Below are 19054 nucleotides of genomic sequence, written 5' to 3' on the forward strand. Positions count from 1 at the left end.
TTTTTTCTCGAAGTCACCCAATAAAAATTTTAGTCATTTTGTTCAGCACAGTCGAAAAATCTAATAACTATGTCTTTAGGTGTAAAATTCCTTCCCACAGTCCCGGGAGCAAGGGCTGCAAGTTGTGAACTTTGCCCATTGTATACATATAGTTAGACCCCGGCGCCACGCCGGCGTATCAACCAAACACCGCCAACGAGAGGCCCGGTTGGCCGTCACCGAAGTGTCGCAACGCCGCACGCGTGCCATCGCCGGCAGAGGCGGCGGCGTTCGGTTGACTTTGAATTAATTTTGCGGCAGTTCTTTATTGCGTCAACCGCCAAGTAGGAGCTTTTCTTTTCTCGTGTAGTTAAATATTTCAATTTTCCTGATTAGAAATCAAGCAGGGCTTGCACTATCCCCGAATTTTGGGGGTTTCCCCGAAAATCTATGTCACCCCCCCAAAAAAATTTGGTTCCCCAAAAATCACCCAATCACAGTGCCAACTCTAGTGATTTATCTAGTGACTATCCCTGCCAAATATTACTTTGCATACCATAATTCTTCACTACTCACTTGTTTGTTAATTTTCGTCTCTTGTGTTACTTTGCATATAAACCAGACAGATACAATTGCAATATACACGGTTCTTCATATGTTGACAAAAGTAATGTCTTTATGAAATTAAATAAAGAAAAAAAGTGTTTTTTTACTGGAAGTAAGGAGCAACATTAAAACTTAAAACGAACAGCAATTATTCCGTATAATAATAATAATAATAATTTTATTACAAGCCAAAAAACAGGCCATACAGAACAGTATTCTTAATTACACTCCACAAGAAAAATAACATAAATATCAAGTTTCACTCATTGATGTCGACGCTTCATTTACATGTTTACATAACTGCCTGATTGACCTTTTTACAGTCGTTTTAAGGATCTATATTTAAAGGAATGTCCCTTCCTCAATGCCTCGCTCTTTACGCTAAAGTTTTTTATTGTTTTAAAAAGTAGAGAGGTGAAAAAGAGTCAAACTTTAGCGTTTCAGACATTTTATAATTAATAGATTTCATCAGATACGAAGAGTGAGAAAGAAAAACAAGCCGCCACGGCTCTGGCGATTAGGAAAATGTAACCTAATGCCAAATGTAACAATAACGTCAGAGGCCCTCTTTATTTGTACAGGTTCAGGTTCTTTTATTTACAATCTAAATACAACTAAAATATGGGTATGCCCGGCTGAGAGTCTAGCTCGTATTACCAGGCAGCACATAATAATGTTCTTTACAAAATAATGTTCTTTTCAAACTATCACAATAAAAGAAAATCAATGCGAATAAATGAATGAAATAAGCACTATACTAAAGCTCCGAATTAACTGATTAGGAACAAACTTCATTCCGTTTTGAAACTCCTTCTACTTATGCTCAAGGCTTTCATCATTCAGAGGTCTGAATGTCAAAGGGTTGACTTTCTACAAGAAGCCAGCATAGCATTAATTCATTTAAAGGAACGAAATGAACTCATTTAACTACGTGCTTCTTATACATAGATTATAGCCAGCTCAGCTCGAGCTGTAGTCTTTCCCGATGGCTAGTTCTCGAATAAATACAATCACAAGATGAAGTTCAAACACTCTCTATTTTTTATACTTTTAGAGCACTGATTGCTTATCAGCTGCAACTCAATATTCATTGGTGTATTAATATGCTAAGTTTTGCTTCGTGTATTGGCTGACATATCCCTACATAGTTGAAGATGGGCTAAAAAATATGATTTCCGTTTACGATAACACCGAACTGACCCCACCTTTATTTTGCTTTTGATTCCAATGCCTAGCTTATACCAGAAAGTTATCATACTTATGGCAGCAAATTAGTTTCACAATTTTTTGCTGTTCCTAATTTTTGCAATTATACCTCAAAGTAAGTGAATCAATTATGAACACTTTGACTTCTGTATTCTAGGCAAAGTTATCTTTCCAGAATTAGTCCATCTTAAAGCTGAATAAAAACCACGACAGCTTTACGTTATTTCAGAGTTAGAACCCATCAACCTCTGATAACGATTAGTTGATCGTTGTGCATATCTGGCGAAGATTAATCGTTAGTTGACATATTCTATGTTTTCTGGAAAACCAAGCGATTTCGTGGATTTCAGGCAACTTCCTGGAAATCAATTTGCAGGAGAATCCAGATTAGCATGAGTGGATTTTTGTAACACACATGACTTTATTACAAATTAAGTCATGAAGTACCATATCGCAGCTCAATTAATAAACTATTAAATATTTTATAAAGCTATCACAAAAATTACGGAGGCTACCAAAATAAGATAGAATCTATTTTAATAATTTTAGTTAATGCTCAATTTTGCAAAAAAATGGAATATCTATGTTTTAACTTGTTTCTTTTTCAGATAATAATCCAGACAGAGAAGAAGAAGAAGCCAAACGGGAATTTCAGTTTATTCAGGCTGTAGAAGATCAGAAATCAGCAGATACAATAATTAACCTTAAATCCCTTCTGAATATCCCAATTATTGCATCTAATTGGAACCCAAAACAATCACCAACAAAAATTGTAGTTTACAATGTTCCCCCAGAGATATCTACTCAGGAGTTATAAGCAGGCGTCTCAGATAGGGCTGGAAACACAATCCCAGTTGAGGATGTTACCCAACTTGGAAAACCTAACTCTACTGGCCTAAAAACTAGTAGATCCTTCTTATTCACACTAAAGGATAAAATTGATATCCCAGAAAAATTATTAATATTTGGGCAAATCAAACCACACAATGAATACAAACCTAAGCCTATTCAGTGTCAGAAGTGTTTCAAACTGGGACACACGACAAACAAATGCAATGAAATTCTCCAAGAGTGTAGTAATTGTAAATCTTTCCATCCTAAAGAGCTGACAACTTGCAACAACACCCAGCCTACATGCATCAATTGCAAAGGTCCACATGAATCTACAAATAAATCATTATGCCCTGCATACAAGAAAAGAGCTCTAACACTCCAAATATCAACAAAGAAGGCCATCCCATACCCCTTTGCAGCAATGGAAGCAAATGCTGCCCAACAATACCAAATAAAGCCTGTAATGAAACCAACCAAAACCCCCAAGTCAAATGCCCCAAATGCATCAAGCACCCCATATAAAACAACATCTTCTAAGCCCCCTAGCTCAAATCCCTATCAGAAGGAATCACCAAGCCAGCAAGCCTTGTTTTCCAGTGAGATGAGGCCAGCCTGGCCCTCCCTCCCAAGAAGAAACAAACCAGAAACACTACCAGGAATCAATCCCTTAACAAACAAACAGGATGCACAACCAAAAATACAATCCCCAAATATATGCTTATTCATTTTAAACTGTAATGCAGTTCAGGCCATGAACATACATCAACTACACAAAACAAAAATTATTGCAGAATTGGCAAAAACCTACATCCCTGATGATATGCTCATTCAAGCAAAAAAAGATCTTGCTTTACTTTTAACAAAGCTGAACATTGATACTCAGTCATATGAAGAATAAATCAACAACACAACATTTATCAATACTCCAATGGAATATAAGATCACTCACAGAAAATAAGCTAAATGAACTAATATCATTTATGAATAATAATTCCATTAATATTGCTTGCCTCCAGGAAACTCATTTAACCCAAAATCAACAAATTAAGTCTCTGGGATACACTATCCTGAGAAAGGATAGATCTTCAGAGAGAAAAGGAGGTGGTGTAGCTTTATTAGTTAATAATAATATAAAATTTTGTGGCATCAATTTTCCAGATTTTGAAAATGATGTTGATGTAATTGGTATAAGTGTTTGGCTGAATAATTTAAAAACCTACATAATAAGCTTTTATAACCCTAATGGCCAAACTTCAGATGCCAAGGATTTCTTTAATTATATAAATAATTCTAATATGTTAAAAAACATCATTATTTGTGGTGATTTCAATGCCCACAGCCTTTTGTGGGGAATAAACCAGCAAATAAAGCTGGTAAATTTATTGAGCATATGATTTCAAATAATAATGAATTAGCTGTTGCTACCCCTCCAAACCTAAATACATATTTTAACCCCAAAAGTGCCAAATTCTCCACAATTGACCTACAAATTGTGTCTTTAAATTTTTTGAACAAAATTTACATAAATGAAATTGATAGTCTGTGTACAGACCACTTTGCTATAGTTTGCTCCCTAAATGAACCTGCTGAAACTTCTTCTCATACTTCCAAATATATCAACACTAAAGCAAATTGGTCTATTTTCCAAAATAAGCTAAATGATGAAATTACAAATTTCACCCAAAGTTCATGCATTTCTAACACAACAGTTGACACACATGCTGAAGCCTTGACATCTTTACTAATAAATACAGCTAATCATGCTATCCCCAGGACAACACCTAAGAAAACATTCCCTAAACAAATTCCTAAAGCATGGTGGACAAATGAGTGCCTAAATAAATGGAAGATAAAAAAGGCAGCTAGGACAGAATTCATAAAAAAACCAACACCTACTACATATTTAAAAAAAATACAAGCAGAATCTAATCTAAAAAGGACTATAATAGATGCTAAATATAAATACTGGAATAATTTTGCAAATAATCTCTCCAGAGAAACGCATGAGCCAATTATACATAAAATCATAAGCCACATATGTGGGAAAGACTTCTCCCAACCCACTCCTGTATGAGCTTATACATAATAATACCCATTATGACAATGATATTGAAAAGGCTAACCTATTTGCAACTCTTTTTGTTAATAAGCTAACATCAAATAATCAAAGCAATCTGTCCACAATTCCTATGAACCCTAGTTACCAACCACGCCCAGGATCCGAGTGCATAACTAATCCATTTTCAATCCAGGAATTGAATAATGCAATACATCATATTAGGTCCAAAACTAGCAGCAGCTATGGCAATATACACCCTACATGGATAAAGAATCTCACACCTTCATACAAACAAGAACTGCTAAATTGTTATAATCACGCTTGGGCATCCTCTAGGTTCCCCAATATATGGAAATATTCGTCCCTCCTACCAATCCTAAAGAAAAATAAACCAAAAGATAACCCTGAGTCTCATAGGCCCATAATGATTACACCTGTGATGGGGAAAATAATAGAGAAAATAATTTATCACAGACTCCTCTGGTTTGTTGAGAAAAATAACATGATCCCACACATTCAAACTGGATTCTGGAAATACCACTCCTCAACAGATGCTTTCATTTTGCTAACAAATGCAATAAATGAATCTTTCTCAAAAAATAATATCCTAGTGGCAGCTTTCCTTGATTTTGAAGGAGCATATGACAATGTGAACCACCAAATCCTTTTAAATAAACTTGCAAACCTTGGAGTACCTCCCAAGCTAGTATCCTTTATTAAATCCTTCATAGAAGTGCGAAGTTTCATTGTTTGTGTTGGTTCAGCCTCTTCACCCCAAAAGACAATATCCAAAGGCATACCTCAGGGAGCAGTCCTCAGTTGCCTCCTATTTGCCCTATATCTCTGGGACATGAACCTACCCCACACGAATCTACAATATGCTGATGATCTGGTGCTATGGTCATCTGGCAACACCTTTCAGATAGCACAGTCAAATCTGCAAAAGTCACTTTTCCAGTTTGAAAAATTCTCTCAACATTCAGATTTACCCATTGCACCCACCAAGTCAAAAATAATCCAATTTCACAGGAAGCGAAACCATGTTAATGCAAAACTAACTCTAAATAAAACAACTATTCCAGAAGATAATAATATTAATTACCTAGGTCTCATGCTTGACCAAAAACTTAATTTCCACCTCCACATTTCAAACACAATAAAAAAATGTTATAGAAAAGCAAATATACTAAAAAGACTTCTTTCCACACCCTGGGGTTGTAAGGAGAAAACCTTACTCCAGCTTTATAAATCACATATAAGACCCCATATTGACTATGGGCTCATTGTCTATGGTGCATGTGCAAAGACCCAGATGCAAAAAATTGAAACAACACAAAATGATATATTACGTCTCATATTTGGTCTTAGGAAACCCACAAGCACCAAGTTTCTGCTCATGGAGAGTGGATTAACAACAATAAGGGAGAGACGTAGCTTTCTCTTGATAAAACTTCTTACAAAAATTTAATCAAATAGCTCACACACATTACATAATTGGTTAAGAAATCCAGCCATGTATAGAGGTATTGCAAATGAGTATGCCAATATTCAAAAGAAGTTCCCTGTACCAGCAAAGTCTATTGCACCTACTTTCCCCCAATCCCCTCCATGGAATTGGTCATTTCCCATAATAAATACTGAATTTTCAAAATGGAATAAAGATTTAACCCCCATTGCTTTTGTTCAGAAAAAAATTGCAGAACTTAATACAATTACCTATAAAAATCACTTCCAAATATTTGTTGATGGGTCAAAAATGAATGAGAAGGTTGCAAGTGATGTTTTCCTTCCTCACCTGAAAATTGCAATGGGTGAGAGATTATTTAATAATTTATCTATAATGTCTGCTGAGTTAAATGCCATAATCATGGCATTAGAACACCTTAAGCAAAACCAATCTTTGATTGAAAACTCGAATAATATTATCATTTATTCCGACTCTTTATCAAGCCTTGAGTTGCTGGCCTCAGCTCCTCAATATAAGTTGGACATTGACACTTATCATTGTCTCAGTATTATTGATAATCTTGCTTCAAGTGGCATAAAAACTTACTTTCAGTACATTCCTAGCCACTCTGGCATAAGTGGTAATCATCAGGTTGATGAAATAGCAAAAAATTCTATAAATATTGACCAGCCAAGTGGGAGACCAATCCCAATTAGAGATATTTACCGATGGAGGCTATCAGATATTAATTTTAATAAGATTAATCCTATCCTTTCCCCCTTTCCCAATAAGTATCTTTCTAAAATTTATCATAGAATTCGTTCTGGAACAAATGGACTAAATTTCCTTGCATTCTCATATAAGCTTTCTAATTCAAGTGGTTCAATTCCCCTGTCCCCTCTTTGCAGGCATTGTAATATGAATAATGAAACAATTGACCATTGCCTATTTGAATGTAATATGCTGACGTCTGCACAACATACCTTGCTTTCTAAACTGTTAAAATACTTCAAACACCACAAAATCCCACTATCAGCCAAGAGCCTAGCCAACTATACCTGCACACAGAGTATAGAAATCGACATCTATCATCTTATATTTGAACTCCTAGAGTCGAAAGATCTGCTGAAAGATATCTGAATATATCTAATAAATATGAGGCAATCAAGCCAGTAGCTCTGTAGCCCACAGAGTGAAGCAAAAGGAAAAGGGCTAAATAGTTATACTGAAAAGCCCGCCTGCTGTTAAATAGAAGAAGAAGAATTCAGGCAGCATATGACGTTCTTAGTGATCCTCAAGAAAGAGCTTGGTACGACAGACACAAGGAGGCGCTTCTTAGTGGTAGTTTTTGTTTCTTTCTTGTGTAGTAAATTTAGGCTTGGTAGTTCTGGAACAAAGATCAAAATGAGAATTAAATTTTTTTTTCCCAAGAACTGTAGGATAAAACAAAGATGCTTCCCTTCGCAAGTTCCTTATTTTCTCGCCAAATTCAGTAAATGTTCAACTAAGTGAAGCCCTAAATTCTATACCATTGACTGAGATAAGAATTTGTTCAATTGTCTATTTAGTCTGTTCAGCAATTTGCAACTAAACTATACAAGTACATATGACTGAACAATGTGGCAGCCTTTGACTCAGTTTTTCGCAATTACTTTGGAGTGGCATGCAGGAAAACAGAGCACCTGACACATCAATTAATGTTATTGGAGGCTATTCTGACAGCGCGTTTATCAGCAACCTACACAAACAAAGTTCTCTCAGACATGCTTACGGCGAATTACAAAGTTAGCCAAGGGTCTGTTCTGTCCCCTAAATTGTCCAGGTTCACCATTCACTGGAATAAGAAGCGGGATAGGGCATCAGACCAAGAAGACCAAGTCCAACGTGAAACATTAACCACTGACTTGGTCTACAGGGTTGTAAAATCCTTATTCTCCTTATTAAACTCTGAAGCAAAAGACTTGCTGAGAAAGGTGGCATTATCTGGGAAAACGCATCGGCTAATATCAGTAGAGGCTATTGTGAGTGCGCGTTTGGCAGCCTACTTAACCTAAGTATTCTCAGACTTGTTTTAGACAAGTACCAAAGTTAGTCAAGGATTTGTTCTGTCACCTAAACTGTTCAGCTTCAGTATTCTGTGGATAACGAAGCAAGATAGGACGTCATCCCTAGGAAACCAAGTCTTGTCAGAGACATTAATTACTGACCTGGTCTGCGCGGAAGAGAAATTAATGCGGTATTTATCAATTTCTGAAGCAAAAGATATACTAAAAAAATGACACTGTCTGCAGCTACAGTTGGTATGAAGATTAATCCCGCTAAACTAAAAACACGGGCAGTGATCCAGCTAGAGCTACTGATCTCTTTCTTGGATAATAGAAGATACGGAGGCTACTCAGTTCTAATTCTCTTGGCTCCCAATATTTACAGAAAGTGGATTGGAGCAGAAACGCTTCTTTGGTCTTTGCCTATACTACAAAAAACATTGATCAGAGACACTAAATTCATTTTTCCGCCAAAATCCATTTCACTTTACGGAAGTGACATTTGGCCATTGAGAGATCCGAATTCACAAGCAATTCCTGTTTTCAAGCAGAAACGCCTGAATTCTAGGAAATGAATGGAGAGCTTTATAATGAGGGACAAAATACAAATGTAGATGCAATTTCTGCTGATATTTACATTAACCGTTAGCATGTTCATTTTTTTTTATCTTTAGTAAGCTTAATAACTAAAGTTAAAATATATAAACTTGTGCTAAAACTCTTATTGATCAGTCTCTTTTTTTTAAGCTAACACAATAATTGCATACAAAAAATATACAAAGTGGAAAACAACTTCCAAATGAAAAAAGAAAATGTTAACTTACAACAGGTACCGAGACTTGGCGAAGGGCTAGAGATAAACAGGTACGTAGCGCAGTCGGCGGTACCCACCATATTTTTGGAGGAGGGGTTCCTTTGGCAGTTATGTGCCTCAAGATCTGAAACAAAAGAAAAAAATTACCAACTTAATCAAGAGAAGTATAATGCGCTGACTATACAGAGAGCTCCATTCACTAAAGATCAGCCGTGGTAAAGATTAGTGAAGACCTAAAGACCTAGAACCTAGACCTAGTGAAGACCTAGAAGGTAAAGGTTGGTGACCCAATTTCAAACGTACACATACCCACCATTTTTGGGTGAAAGTGTATTTTTCAAAGTCTATGGGAGGCTATTTTCTATTTTCAATTTTTCACTGCAAGTACCAAAAAAGCCATTTATCAATAAAAAACAAAAGGTATTTTTCAAAATCTAGGGGATAAGCATAACATTATAGAGGAATCATGAGCATGGACGTGGCAAGGGGGGCAAGGGGGGGGGACATGCCCCCCTTGACATTTGGGACTATAAAGTAATTATAAAGAAACTAAAGGAAATGAGAGCAGAATAGGGAAAACACATAGAAAAAATGTGTGCTACCCCATTGTTGACTGCCTGCCAACAGATTTTGACCCTTGATAAGGAAAATATTAGTTCTAATTTGTGACTGAGTGACCCGTTTCCAGTTTTCCACAAAAATTTATTCTATATGATTTGGTTGGAACAAAAAAATATCCAATTCTTCATAGTAGAGAATGGTAAGTAAATAATGATCCTTGTCAATAACGAAAATGTAAGAGCCTAACTATTGATAACATTCAATAAAAGAATCAGCTTTTATGGGGATTCTAAATATTTATTTGGTATTAGTAATTAGTGCAGCTATTAGTACACAAGAAAGTTCGTACATCAGTAGAAAGTACTACTGATGACGGTCACTGTATATGTGACCGAAATATCTGGTATTTTTTGTGAAATTTATTATACACTGTCTATTAAAAAGGATTTTATCCCTATTTTGGACTTTTATTTTAAGGCTCAGACGGGGTGTTTCTACCTTTTTGTACTACTTTGGTCGTTTAAACTGAATTTAATACATAGTGATTATAATACAACTTCAGAAATTCAAACCATATACGTGGAAATATCGTGATATCTTTCCATTTCAAAAAGGGGTAACATAGCTATCTTCCAACTAAAAGCTAGTGATGAAAGGGGTGGGTACAACTGCAAGGACACAGCCCCACTTTGGTCTTCCACAATAGATTGAAAATCTTCACGTGATTTCAGTCGAGACAAGGTGCCCCATGTCGACCTTTCTGCTGAAAAACTGGCGGTGGAAGCGCCAAAGGGAGGTTGGAGGAGCCATATACCCATTTTTTGCCTTAAACAGCTTTAATCAAAAAGCCTTGGATTCTTCTTCTTCAAATAAAGTGCAACATACCTAACTTTCTAAAACAAACTGAATGCGAGAGGGCGGGAAAGGGTGTGCTGAAGGATCGATAGACCCAATTTGTGCCTTCAATAATAATAATAATCAGAAATCCTTGTTTGATTAGATAGCCTGAGAGTTAGGAGGTGTGAGTTTTGAGCTTCCAATAACACATATTGAAAATAATTGCATAACTCTGCTTCAAACAAGGTGTAACAAACCTACTTTTTTGTATAAAATTTGATAAATTAGGAGGGAGGGTGGCCTCTAGTCATTCATAATGAAAATACTTGCACGATTCATGCATGAACACATTTCAAATAAAGTGCAATATATCTAACGCTCTGCTTAGAAGGCTTGCAGCGAGATGAAAAGGTGGAGCGTGGAGCCTGGAAGCGCCGCTGGTCCAAATTGGTTTTCCTATAATACAGATTGAACATCGTTCCTCAATTCATGCCTGCCTTTCTGTAAAAACAAACTTGTGCTGAGAGATGGGCAGGGGATGTTAGAGGACCTGTATTTCCTGCTTGTGCCACCATCAAAAAAGGAGCAAAGTGCTTACCGTTCTGCTAAAAAATTGATGAGGAGAGGGGGGTAATGGAGGGACCTTGCTACTGTGTTAATTTGTGAAAAATAGAAACAATGATCGTTTTGAATGATATTACAGAATTGGCTTTTCTAAGGTGTGCCCCAACAATCAAGTTGTCAACTGTTCGAAATTTTCAAAATGCTGTATCTCATGAGCAAATTTTTATGGACAGAAAACTGATATCATATACTTTCATCAGCTTTTCAAGATTTATCGACAAGGACAAAAATGAAAGATATCTCTCTTAGTTCAACAGTTGATTTCCTTGCCATAGGCCAACTTTCTAATATCACTACTAAGAAAGGCGAGAAAGGAAAGTTCTAATTTCTTTAACAATGAGAGCACTGGAAGTTTAGGAGGCACATGTCTAAAACTCAAACGCAGCAAATGAAATAGCAAACTGAAAGATTTTGGACTTTATATTGGCTCTAATTAAAATTATTTGAAAAAAACTACGTTTTCTAAAGAGTTAAAGAGGCTGAGTTACAAGGTTGAACCTTAAAACGTACAGGGATTAGGAGGTACAGTTGGGGGGCTGCCTCCCCCCAAACCCCCTGCTTTCGCAGCCTTTAAATAAAAAAAAAAAAGTTTTTTAAACTAAAAGTAAGGAGCGACATTAAAACTTAAAACGAACAGAAATTATTCCGTATATGAAAGGGGCTGTGCCCTCCTCAACGCCTCGCTCTTTACGCAAAAGTTTTTATTGTTTAAAAAAAACAGTTTTGTGAGAAAGTCAAACTTTAGCGTAAAGAGCGAGGCGTTGAGGAGGGCACAGCCCCTTTCATATACGGAATAATTTCTGTTCGTTTTAAGATTTAATGTCGCTCCTTACTTTCAGTTTAAAAAACTTTTTTTTTCTTTAAAGGCTGCGAAAGGGGGGGGTTTGGGGGGCAGCAGCCCCTCAACTGTGCCTCCTAATCCCTGTACGTTTTAAGGTTCAACCTTGTAACTCAGCCTCTTTAACTCTTTAGAAAACGTAGTTTTTTTTCAAATAATTTCTGCACGTTTTTGTATAGTTTATTACTTATTATTGCTTGACTAACTGTTAGCTGATTTGACAGCTTGCGGGCTCTTATAGGAAAACGAGCCCGCGTTTTCGTAGGCTCTTATAGGAAAACGATAAGAGCCCGCTTATAGCGGGCTCTTATAGGAAAACGAGGTTTTTCGTAAATTTAAATTCGGGGGATGTTTTTTTCGGTCTTAAAATATCAAAAGGCCCTAACAGGTCAAATTCTCCTTCGAATGAGTCCTCATTCACCCAGATCAGTTGCAGACTGTGGCCTGTAGGCGTGGATAACAAAAAAAAAAAGAGAAATGAATTTTAAGTGGCTATATTTGGTTTTTTGAAAACAGGGAAGGAGTGATCGGATTGAGCTGAAATTTCGAGGATAAGTTCCCGGACCCCAGGAAAGCTTAGCCTCTAAATTCAGCCCAATCGGACAACGTTAAAGGGGGGCTGTGGTGGGAGGGTCGAAACTTCCGGCCCAGTTTACCCCATGAAGATAAAGTCGGAGGAGGATGAAATTTTGCACGTTTCTTAGTTTGAGCTTGGGCTACAAAATGCAATCACCGCCGTCTCTCTGTGACCTCTAGGACCTGAAATCGCTTAACATTGTTGTGGGTCGCCTCTTTATAGAGGCACAAGTGTGCCTCCTTGATCGCTATTTTGAATTTCATATTCATTACCATATTGGGCTTCAAGGGTAAAAAAAACGGGACTGAAATGGCACTTGGCCGCACTCCATTCTGTTTTTTCACTCAAAAAAAGGTCACTAAACCTCAGAATCTGAACCAACTGAATATTCCCAGCTTTCTGCTATTTTTCGTTCTAAATGAAATGATTGTAAAAAAAAAATAAAAAAAAAAAATAAAAATGGAGAAGCATTACCCTTAAAGTAGTCTAAACACACTAAACGCTGCACGTAAACATTGAGTCTAAACGTAGACTATGACACCATATCAAATTAGGTTGAGCCAAGTCAATAATCAAAAGTTGTGAAAGAGAGCAATAAAAACTAAACAAAAAGCAAAATAAAAAGACACATACTAGATTAACATTTTCTCTTCTTTTAAGTTGCAGGTCCTTCCATTCTTCAAATCTTGATGCACCATCCGTTCCATCAAAATAGACAGCCATACTTATTTTGTTGTTGCGCATGGTGGGTACTAAACTGCATAAAAATCGAACTACTCTGTGCCACTGGCCACCACATACCCAATCTAAAATATATTCACTATGACTAATCCCGTCACGAAATATTCGCCGTTCGGTGGCAATAAGAAAAGATGACTTCGAAATATAATTTCAATTTGATAACGGAGTTTATTCAAGAAAATACACAACAAAATACATAAAGAAAAAAACTAAAAAATGCAACAGAATAAAACAAATAATCCTCCGTAAGCTTTCACTTGCTTGGAGTGACCCCTTAAACACAATAAATAAAATTTAATAAAGAGAAGAAGAGAAAAGAAATAAAGAAGAAAAAAAAAAAAGAATCTGCATTTGCACTACTCCTGGTCACCAACAACCCTTCAAAACAACAAAACATTCCACATACCAACACACTAAAATAAACCTGTTTCCATCCAACAAAAAAATTAAACAATATATTTGCATTATTTGTTTTGTCGGAACTTGAGAGAGAAAAAAATTCAATTTAACTATTCTTCAAAAATCATACAACTGGAGACAATCTGTTTTAATATCTCTACAGAAATCAAACACATTTGCCGACTTTTTAAGAAATTCAGGCAAATTATTCAAAAAATTTGGCCCAATACCAGAAGTAAATACAATTAGGAAACATTTAGGAACTATTTTGGAATAATTCTTATATATGAATAATGCATGATAAAATTTCCCTAGACCTGACAGAGGAATAATATTTAACTGTACATATTGAGATCTAACAAATATTTCTTTGCTATCTCCAGTCAACACTCCGAGTGCCATGTTCTGCATCACATGTTTTTGCTTCAGGCGGGCCGACAACGTACTAGACCATACATTCATAGAATAAACCAAATACGGGTAGACAAAAGAGAAACAAATTAATCTCATCATATAATCCTGGATATGTTATTTAATTTTCTCATTATTCCAACATTTCTTGCAATTTTAGTACTAATAAAAGATATGTGGTTTTTAAAACTAAGGCATTCATCAACAATAACAGCAATATATCTGATATTATTGGTATGCTTGACTACATTATTATCTATTTGTATATCAGTGATCCAGTGGCCGGCGTTTACCCCCCCCCCCCGTGGAAAGTAAGGCTTTCCAAATTTGAGAATTTTATTTGAGTTTTTTTTTTAGTAGGGGGAAGGAATTTTGGTGCTTCTGTATTATGCGCCACTCACTCAAGTTTGCGCTGTGTAAAATTCGAGAACTCACCTGTTTTTTAGTCAGTTTCTTCGTTACTTTAGAAATAAATGTGGGCTATATATTTGCATATTAGGGTGGGGGGGGGGGTAAAGTATAGCGGTTCTGCATGCAAAATGTGTTTCGTAGAAGTATTCTGCATATTAGATAGATAGATAGAGAAGTGTATTTTAAAGCCAAATATAATTGTACCAAACACATTTTGCATGCAGACCCGCTATAATCTACCCCCCCCCCCTCCTAATATGCAAATCTATAGCCCAAATTGATTCGTAAAGTAACGAAGAAACTAACGAAAAAACTGGTGTGTTCTCGAATTTTACACAGCGTAAACTTGAGTGAGTGGCGCATAATACACAAGTACCAATATTCCTTCCCCCTACGTAAAAAAAACACAAATAAAATTCTCAAATTTGGAAAGCCACATTTTCCAAGGGGGGTATTTTCCGGGGGGGGCGTTAAACGCCTAGAACCCAGTGATCCAAGGGTAATAATTAGAAGACCTACCATACATAAGAAGCCCTGATTTATTATGAATTAACAAAGGTTTACTTACTCTCATCCACTTATCTATACATAGTATACCATTTTTCATTATTCCTATTAAATAAGCTGAAGTCTTTGCTGCCACAGCAAAATGGGTATCATCAGCAAAACTGGGAAGGATGACCTTAGAATTAGTATATAAACCTTGAAAATTATTTATCAAACTCATTACAGAAAAGCTCAAGTCATTGATATATATACTAAAAATAAAAGGAGGCCTAAAACAGAACCCTGGGACAAACACAATTCAACTACTCTTTCACCTGACTTAGCTCCAGACATGTCTACATACTGTGTCCTACCACTCAAGAAGAAGATATAATAATTAGTATATGTTCAAAATATGTAGTACCTAACTTTTGTATACGGCAGCTTTTATGCGTGGGGGAGGAGTAATTAAAATATTTAAAAATTGGAAATACTTATTTTTACATGAAACGCACTTGCTAAATTAACAAAAGAAAGTAATCAACAGCAGCAATACTGCAGTTCAAAATTAAAACAATTTGTCTGTAAGTAAACTTTATTGTATAATTACTGGTAGATGTTATATTTTGCTACGAGATATTAGAATGTGATTGTTGATTTATTATGTTTATTTTTTTCAAAGAGAAAAAAATGGTAGGAAAAAAGAATAAGTATAGACAGGTTTATAGAAAAAGAGGAATCCAATAAAGAGACAGAAATCACTTTATTTGTCACCACTGCAAAAATGGACTTGAGAAGGAGAGCAGGTTGTGTACAACAGCCAAAAGCAGACCACTTCATGATTAACAAATATAAACATTCCCCGAAAAATACAAACCAATGTAATACCCGCAAAATTTGAATTGTACTACCTAGGAGTGGACTATGGTAACCTGTATTACGCTGACAATAATAGGTAAACAATTAAAATTATTTGTTTTAAAATAGTTTTAGTATCAAATGAAGGAAAATCTACAGCTTTAAACGCTATTACGACATTAAATATCCAATCAAAATTTTGATATAGCCATTTTGTTCAACATAGTTGAAAGATTCAGTAATAATGTCTTTGGGGATGTCAATCCCTAAAGACAAAGTCTGAACTTTCAGAGAATGCTTACAGAGGAAAATTAATCGACAAAAAGGCAATATGTGCATGCAACTACTAATACTGCAACAATTGCTACTTTTACTACTACTACAACTAAACTACAGCAACTACTTGTAAGACAAAGTATTAATATAAAAAGGTGTCAAAAGGACATATAAGCAATATTTTTGGAGCGGCTTACTGTATCAAGATGAAACTTCTCAGGTATCATGAGGGGGATGTTCACCTGACCAAAAGGCAACAAGTACATCCTACTACTGCTACTAACACTACTGTTACTACTACCAATGCAACACTACTACTGCTACTACTTCTCCAACTACTACCACTACTACTATGATACTAGCACTATCAAGGCCAAGGGTATAAAGGTGAAAATTTATGAGAATATTGAGGGGAAATTTGAACTAAATCAAAACACCCCATGTGCATGCTGATTGTCAAAAGGGTGTATCTCAAGAATGGATTTGGGTATTTGAAACTTTCCAAGAATGCTTAAAGGGGAAGAACAATTGACCAAAAGGCAATATGCAAACACTACAAAAACACTACTACCAATGCTACTTTTTTTTCAGATTTATTTTTTATTAATAATAATAATAATCTAAATAGGGCATTACTAATAAGATCTTCTTTGAATTATCTTTGGTTGTGACATAAATCTAGAGTACATCACATATAAATACAAATAAAACTTTCACTTTTATTTCTCTAGAATTTATTTTTCAGTTTTCCTAGTTGGAGAAAGAGATGTATAAGAAATACCATAAATCTATCCCTGTCCTTTCAACACTTTAGTGTGCATGTACATGACTGCAACATCAAAATAACAACAGCACTGATTCAGTGTTCAAGAAATTATAAGAAATATGCAACCAATCCTCAATTTGGTAAATGTGCTTCTAATAAATGCAGCAAAGATTAAAAAACCTATGGAGTCTTTATTTTCTCAAATCAGTAATTATGTAATAGAATCCACCAAACAAAACTCTTCTGGTTTTGGGAGTAAACCATCTGGTGTTTAAAAGACTATGAGTAATACTATACTATATATGTATACTATACATAATATGCATACTATATGTAAAAGACTTATATGCAAAATCAATGGCTTTATTATTTCTCAATTAAGCTACAAAAATCTTCCAGTTTCTTCCTTAATTTAGCAGCATGTATTTCTTGAGACATTATACAGAATGTTCATGATTTTTTTTACAAAATGAGTAAAAAAAAAAAAAACCCAAGATAACTTTTTTGAGTACAACACTTGCCCTTGGGCTTCCTGTCTTGAGCAGACCCCCAAATAAAAATCTGGGAGGCAGTATTGGAGGCAGTATCAAAAAGAACTGCAACAGCAACTGGGAGGTGTGAAATTGAATAAAGGATTGTTGACCAAATTTGTGAGAAAGAACATTTATTTCTACCCATTTTTTACCATAGCCTATCTCCTTATACTTGATATTAAGTTTCTTTTTAAGTGGTTTTCCCTGGTGTTTCACTTTATTTACCTGATTTTTGATGTTAGAAAATTTTTATTTTCTATTCCCAAGGGACTTGTCCTTTGTCTGCTAATAAACAGCTGATTATCTGTTTGTAAATAAAGCCAAGATGAATTCAGTGTCCTTCTCCTTTCCGAATTTGTAGCCAGCAAAAAAGCGCAGTTGCCAAACATTAAATACTAAAAAACCATTGCTTACGGTGGCTTGTCCGTTTTTGCGTATTTTTGGTGGATAACTTGAGCAGGAGGGAGCAATAGAAAATACACAAGAGGCCGAATTGGTACCAGCAGGATTTTAATCCTTAAATTGCTGGGAATAGGTGATTTGAGTATTGCACTTCCCACATTCTGTCTACCTCGAATATTGTCAAGTGAAAAATTAACACGGACGAAGTGAGCCTACTCCATCAAAAAGTGACATTCAAGGATAGACTAAGGTTAATTTAAAAGTTAAACTCACCATCAAAGTATTTCTGGACATTTTAACCATTATAAATATCTAGCTTGCATGAAGCAGTGTTGCCGACTCAAAACAAGTTAGAACAGTATTGCCAGCACAATGCGGCCAAAGAGACTTTGCGAGAGCCCAAAAAATGGGACCAATAAGTGCGCAACATGTGATGAGAACTTGCATGAGGATTCATGTGCTCTGAACTGTGATGGCTGTGGCCTCTGGATATGCATTGACTGTCTAGAAATGTCGGAGGCAGAGTACTCTCTACTGACTAAAATGACGCGACGAGTTGGCTGTGAGTGGAAATGCTCACTTTGCAAAAGTAATCCTCAAGTGGCGAGTGGGGCATCTTTGAACGATATTCAGAAGTTTATGGATAAGAATCTTGAACCATTCCGGTCTGCTCTTAGTGCTGTAAAGGAACTGGACACTAAAGTTAAGGATGCAGTGAAAGAAGCGTTTGCCAAACTAAGAGACCAGCTAACCACTGATATCGATAACCGCTTTAGTGGTGTTGAAAGTCGGTTGGCTACTATCGAACAGTGCAACTCATTCGACCAGGCAGCAGTTCAGAGATTGGTCGAGTCGGAGATTCGGACATTGAAAAATGATCTTGAGGTGCAGCTTGAAACTAAAGTTAGACACATGAGTGCAGACGACAGGGACCGGCAGCGCCAAAAGCTTAATATTGTTGTCTTTGGTGTCCTCCCTCAGACAAGTGATGAACTGTACATCAAGAGATACCTTACGATTGAGTATGGGCTGCCAAATGTGAGCATCTCAAATGTCTGTCGTCTGAGTAATCTGCAAACCCAAGGACAAGATGCAAACCACCAGCACCGGAAACAAGCCTGTTCCAATAATGTTCTTGGTCCCTGATTTTAAGACTAAGAAACAAATCCTTCAAAAGTCTTATGAAAGAAAAGGGTCAGATACAATCCAGTTCCGTAACGATGTCTCGAAGACTGACCGCGAGAAAAGAGCAAAATTATACGAGGAGTTGCAGGCCAAACAAGCACAAGGCGAAACCAATTTGGTTATCCGAGGCAACGCTATAGTTCCAAAAAACGTGCCAAC

General features: G+C 36.1%; 1 protein-coding gene across 3 annotated transcripts in view; it reads right to left on the minus strand.

Moving 5' to 3' along the window:
* Positions 1-19054, minus strand: part of LOC148947112 (constitutive coactivator of PPAR-gamma-like protein 1 homolog) — a 124447-nt gene that overhangs the window by 92887 nt on the left and 12506 nt on the right. For all 3 annotated transcript variants that reach the window (XM_089096876.1, XM_089096874.1, XM_089096875.1), the window contains exons 3-4: positions 13061-13233; positions 9001-9114 (exon numbers count right to left, since the gene is read on the minus strand). In XM_089096876.1, coding sequence (XP_088953002.1) covers positions 9001-9114; positions 13061-13233 — 287 coding nt within the window. The remainder of the gene's footprint in view (positions 1-9000; positions 9115-13060; positions 13234-19054) is intronic.

This window comes from Artemia sp. Qi Xiang Cuo, chromosome 11 (assembly GCF_049724085.1).
Source record: "Artemia sp. Qi Xiang Cuo chromosome 11, ASM4972408v1, whole genome shotgun sequence".
Classification (NCBI taxonomy): Eukaryota; Metazoa; Arthropoda; class Branchiopoda; order Anostraca; family Artemiidae; genus Artemia; species Artemia sp. Qi Xiang Cuo.